The following is a 6,073-nucleotide window of genomic DNA, read 5'->3' as shown; positions in this document are numbered from 1 at the left end:
AAGGGGGCAATTTGACAGGAAGCTCACGCAGCTTCAGGGCCCCATATCGCACAATCCCCCTTCCAGGTCCCTGTAGTTGATTTTGTTTGTAATTTTGACTTCCTAAAGAAGCCACCCCCCCAAAAAAAAAACTGCATATGCCTGAGACCCCACCAAACCTTGGCCACACTCAGGGAGCACATAGCCAAGTGTGCTTGCATGAGGGTCTTCTTTTTAATTGGGAAAAGTAAACTCCACAAATTCTGCTGGAATTTCCCCACAAAACTAGCTTACCAAACAACTTTATATTATGGGCCGTTTAAATGTCCTTTGCTAAGCTATTTCTTCTTTTTTCTTATCCCTCTTTCTCTGTCATATTCTAGGCCACTCTATTTGGAGATGTACTTATACCTTCCTCTTCCTTGCCCCACCCAAGTTTATAACAGGATATGAACAGACTCCTTTGATATGACACCAAAATGTAGTGTTTCAGAGGGAAATATTGGTGAGTCTGTTTTTCCAATTATTATTACTCTCAGGATCCATGCTCAACTAAAATCCATTTGAGATCATTTTATACTAAAGTCAATTGGTATGAAACGGCTTTCTGGACCAGCCTAATTCATAGGGCTGCGCAGCATTCCAATGTTTAATTACTTAATGTGTTTCAAACACAAACACCCTGTAAACTCAAATGACACTGTTAAAGAACGGTATGTCGTCTTTGGGATAAAGGGATGAATTGTGACTCTTAGGTTTTGTTTTGTTTTATTTTGTTTTAATAACCACGGGTACACACACGCACACACACCTAATCACGCTGTCAGCCCAGAATGAGGTGAGGAAAGTCTGGCTTTTCTTGAAGATCTGCTAGGTAACTCTCGGTAGTTTCAGTAAATTATCTTACCCCTTCCCCGTGTATCTGTAATTCATCTTTATTCAAAACGGGGTCCATTTAAAATAGCACCTTTCAGTTGTCTTGTGTGTGAAACAGTCTACCCTGCAAGTTTGAGTAGATAAAATGTTAAGCATTGTAGCAGGGTCTCTCCTGAATAGGACTTTCCATTTAGGGTAAGAGCCTCAGAGCCACAGCACTTCCGTCTAGCCCAATCACCCAAGCTGGCCTCATTTGGGAAGGCAGCGTGGGTGGGAGTGTTTGGGTGGCACACCCCAAAAACCACAGTAATTGTAAGGAAAAAGAGCAAATATCAATTAGTGATTCCTCAGCCAGCTACCAATCTTGGTTTCCAAGGGACTCCACCAAAGTCTCTTCAGAAGAATCAGCTTCCCAGGGACCTGCGACAGAAGCTGCACGAATCCACATACATCTTAGTACATTGAACATTTCCCCCCGCCCCACCCCCGCTCCCCGGGAGTCTCTTGTTATCTGCCCGGCTCCCCTGGCTCTCTGCCTCCCTGTCAGCCTGTGGGCCTGTCAACCAGAATGCTCCCAGCTTCTCGGGGCTTCCGTGGGAATGCGAGCAGGAAAGCGCTTTGAGAACTGCGGACAGGAAGGTGGTGTTCCTCTGCATGGGCACCCCACATTTCCCGGAGTGCTGGGGATGCTGAAATGAGCTTCCCTGCTCCCCCCAGCACCCCCCCCCCGGGGGTTCGGGCAAGTGACTAAATGTCAGCAAATAACGTGTGTAGGGTGGGGGAGCACTAGATGGGGAAGGCGAGGTGGCGAGCGGAGACCCCCCGCCCGGCGGCCCCCCGCAGACAGGGCCGCGGGGGGCGGGGAGGGGCGGCAGTGACTCGCAGGAGCTCGCTCGGCGGGGCGCCTCCCAGGAAGGAGGGGAGGGGAGCGCCTGTTTACCCAGGAGGGCTGTGCTGATAGCACGTTCCTCGAGTTTACTTTGCTTTCCTTGAGTTTATTGTAAAGGGGTAAAGTTTTCGGATCTGTCACGTGACCCTGACAGGTCCTGCCTATGGCGCGGCAGACCACCCACGCCGAGGGCCATGGAACTGCTTAATAGAAACAGGCTTGTAATTGTGAGTCCGCGCTGCACTCCGCCGAAAGCCTCCGGCGGCCCAGCGCGCCGGGGTTTTTACACTTTCCGTTCCTTTTGTAAAGACCGAGGAGGAGGAGGAGAAGACGGAGACCAAGAAAAAGACGACGACAGGGAAGACAAAGAGATCCGCGGCGACAAGGCTAGGGGGAGACCAGGGAAGACGGGGAGAAGACGGAGGAGCGGAGGACCAGGAAAGGGGGGCACGGGGGAAAAAAGGAATTGATGTGAAATCCAAGCGCAGCGTCCGCGCCATCGGCACCCGCGCTCCGGGCAGGGCTTGACGGCCGGCTATGGTGAGTGCAGCCGTCTTGGCCGCCGCCGCCACCTCGCCCTCGCGCGGCGTGCGCCCCGGGGACGCGGGATTGTGGGGCCGAGGCGCCCCGCGCGGCGGCCGGAGGGCCAGGCGGGTCGGGCGGGCGGCGCGCCGGGGCCGCGGGGCTGGGTGGGCTGCGCCGGCTGGGCGCGGGGGCGCTGGCCCGCGTCTCCCAGCTCGCTCGCTCTCTCGCACGCTCCGAGCCCCCGCCCCCCGAGGCCGGCCCAGCGGGGCGGGGAGGGGGCTGGCTGCGGGGCCCGGCCGGGGAAAGACTCCGAGGGGAATTCTCACGGAGGGGGTCGCCTGGGATCCCATTTTCACGCTTGAAAGGGTCGCCACCTTGGCTTCCGCTCATCAGCCTGGTGGTGGCTACTGACTGCCAGCGGAGGCAGAGCTGGGGATGGAGGGCTGGTGCGGAGAGTGACAGCGCCGGGGGGAGGGTGCGGGCCAAGAGCGCGCGCGCACCCGGGCGAGTTCTCTCGTCTCCCGGGAGCTCGGGGAGGTCTGCCCGAGGGGCTGGGCACGTGCTCTCGCACCCACACCCGGTGCTCTCGGCAGCCGGGCCGGGACGCTGAATGAGTGGGACGCCCAGGGCTAGGAGAGAAGCACCTTATCAAAACCCGGAGCGCAAACATCCTCCTCCTGGCCGCAGTTGGTGGGAAGAAGAGCCAAAGGGGCTTTCCTGAGTTCAGGAAGGGGCCACGGGTAGGAGCGCTATGTGTTGACCCTTGCACCCACGGAATCGGGTATTCTGGTGCCTGCCAACCATTAAAGAGGTGGGCGGCTAGCCCAATGCCGAGAGGGCTGAGTGTGGCCTGAGGGGAGCCCTGAGGTGGGCCAGACTGATCCAAACCGATTTAGACCCGGTGCCAACACTGGGACCACAGGACTTCCGGAGACTGTACCTCGGGGGCGGGGGGTGGGGTGACATATACTATGTCTCTAGGTATTTAAGTTCATGTTAAAAATTACCCCTACTTGGTGGGTGAGCAATAAGTTTTCAGATCTCAATTTCCATCACTTAAGAAGAACCATATGGATTGATGTCTATTGAAGACACCTAGAGACCTCTATTTTCCTAGACATGGGAGAGAAGACCATCTTCCTTTCTATTCTTCCTTCCTCCCTAGGGAGGAAAAATATAAGAGAACCAGAGGTAAATCATAAAGACCCACCATGGGTGGCTCTAAGTATTTAATAATTAGATAACTGAGGTCTTGAACTACTACAATAATCCTTTTTCAGCATTGTGTTTTTTTTTTTTTTTTTTTTTTTTTGGCTCTAGTAGGTCAACATGCAATTAATTGCCTCCACAAAGAAAGACAATGCTTTTTGGTATTACCTTTTGTCACTGTCACTTATTATTTCTGGGTGGTACCTCAGGATGAATTATTGCCTCAGGTGCATTGTGTACCCATGTTGCAAAATAAGGGCTTTCAATTGTGAGTTTGCGTGTGTTCCAGCTGTCACCCAGCTTCCTTCCACAAGGCTATAAAACACCTTTGAGTCCAAGATCTTTTTATATTAAAATGTTGAATCAAGGTGGACACCAATGGGCCCATTCTGAATTTGGGGTTTTAGCTTCATTTCAAACTCGCTGAGAAGTGTATCTAATTCCTGGTTATAATCTTGTCATAATGTAACAAGCTATTGGAATAGGAGTTAGCACCATTTGGAATTATTTTGTGAAAAAAAAAAGGCTGTTTTTTTTACAAATTATCTTCAACTTTCTACAGATAGAAAAACTAATGAGGCAAATCAATACGTATTGAATGGATTAAAATATCTGTCTTCCCTATTTTATCCTCCTCTCTCTCTCTCTCTCTCTCTCTCTCTCTCACACACACACACACACACACACACACACACACACACCTTTTATTTTCTCCCGCCTCTGCCACAGTGTATAAAGCCCTATTGAGACGTGTAGGCGTGATGTGTAAACCGGATTAGCAGTATGAAAGAAAGACACACAATAAGCTGGAATTGTTTTACTTCCCTTTCATTTCTCATGCCTATATCTCTAATAAATTTGTTGCTCCAGCAGTGGGTCAAAGGGATCATGTTGCTCAGCTTCTTTTTCATGTAAGACCCGATGGCAGAGATCACGGAAGTGAATGGCGTGCCTTCTGCCAAATGCAGAGCTTGATATGGATATAGTAGATGGGGAGACAGAGACAAGGAGAGAGATGCAGGGAAAAATGTTCAAAGTCTAGGTCTTTCCAGAATACATCTCTATTGCTTAAAGTAATGGGGCTAAAAAGATATACAGACAAGGGAGGAAATCAATAAAAGGGTCAATGCTGTTCTCTTTCAAGTTCATTGTAGACTGAACATTTTCTCTGCAGTTGGTGACGTTCCCAGCAAAAGAATACCAATAGCTTTGGCACTGCATAAAGTCTAATTCCCTTTTTCAAACTAGTATGTGAACCTGGAGTAATAAATGTGGAGATTTCTGGGACCTTCTCAGGACATCTTCCCTCTACCACCCCCTCCCCCCACCAAGCTCACTGTAAGCTCAAATAATGCCAGTGCTCCTGGGTTTGTGCTGTAGACCCCTCATTTACTCTTTTGTAGAATTGGGAGCAGCTTCCCATTAAAGGAGATCAGGGGTAATTAGCAGCATTATTTTGACAAGTTGGCTAGAGCTGTTCCCTTTCCTCCAGTTCTGGGGAGGGGGGATAGGGGAGGAAACAGAAGATGGAAGGGAGAAGGGGAGGGGAGTCATGCTTAAGGGGGCTACATTCTGTGACTGCTGAATCGCTTTTTTCCCTCCCCCTTTTAGACTCATTTTCTACCATCACCTTTAAGCAAATACAAAAGCTGCCAATGAGAAAATAATAAGGCATTCTTAGGGAGCCAAGAAATGGCTTGAATTGAGTCAACTCTTATCCAAGGTACCTGCTTTGAACTGCTCAGGCTCTGGGCCATCACTCATATCCTGTACCCTGGGCTCTCCATCCCTAAATAGAATATTACATCAAATCCCTAATTCCTCTCCCCATCATAGCCTCTCAACAGGAATACTTGTGGCACTTAATGTAATGTTTGCAGTTCTTTGCATTTGTGGAAAGGAGTATTAAACTCCGGAGACAAAATTATAACATGGCCCAAGGGTCAAATTACTAGATATATTTACTCCTTCATTCATTTGTACTCTGCAAATATTAGCTAAATTACATTACATTTTAAAGACCCAATTAGTTGGATCTGGGAAACCAGTGAAAAGTCAAGTCCTATCATGGTTTTTCATTACTCCACCAAGTGCAGCTCCCACAATTGCTTATCACTGGAATGTCCAAACACAAAGGGCAAATGTTTTATTTCAGTGTCATCATTTGGATAATCAGATGTCATTTCTGAGATGTGTGTGGCGTGGCCACGGCTGTTTAACTATTGGAGCAGAGAAGAGAGAAGATATGAGGGAATCATATTTTAAGAGTTTAAGGAATGTGTTTTGAAACTACAAATTCCAATGAAGTCTTGGGTCATGATGGGGAGACCAAAATGACAATTAATGCATTGAGATGGACTTTACTTGGAAAGGGACAATGGGATACTCAAGAAAGAGGGCCAGCAACTCCTGCTGATTGAAAAGGCATCAAGCTTCTCACTTGTTGGGTAACTCTCACGGGGGAGCCATGCTGCAGAAAGACCATTAAAGGGACTTTTCCCAGCAGACACCTTCACAGCCCTGGCTCCTCCTGTCAGCCTCATCTCAGGTCTGGAGAATACTAGTGGAAGTTAACAAACCCGGTGTGGCGCAGCG

At 49.3% G+C, this 6,073-nt stretch overlaps 1 protein-coding gene across 1 annotated transcript in view; it reads left to right on the top strand.

The window, feature by feature from the left end:
- Positions 1 to 1,793: 1,793 nt before the first annotated feature.
- PTCH1 (patched 1) overlaps positions 1,794 to 6,073 on the top strand; it is a 66,816-nt gene continuing 62,536 nt past the window's right edge. The window contains exon 1 of the mRNA XM_007448288.1: positions 1,794 to 2,130. Coding sequence (XP_007448350.1) covers positions 1,939 to 2,130 — 192 coding nt within the window. The 5' untranslated portion in view covers positions 1,794 to 1,938. The remainder of the gene's footprint in view (positions 2,131 to 6,073) is intronic.

This window comes from Lipotes vexillifer, unplaced genomic scaffold (assembly GCF_000442215.2).
Source record: "Lipotes vexillifer unplaced genomic scaffold, Lipotes_vexillifer_v1.1 scaffold252, whole genome shotgun sequence".
In the NCBI taxonomy this organism is placed as follows: Eukaryota; Metazoa; Chordata; class Mammalia; order Artiodactyla; family Lipotidae; genus Lipotes; species Lipotes vexillifer.
Note: the sequence above shows the minus strand (reverse complement) of the source record. Positions and strands in the feature narration are given on the sequence as shown.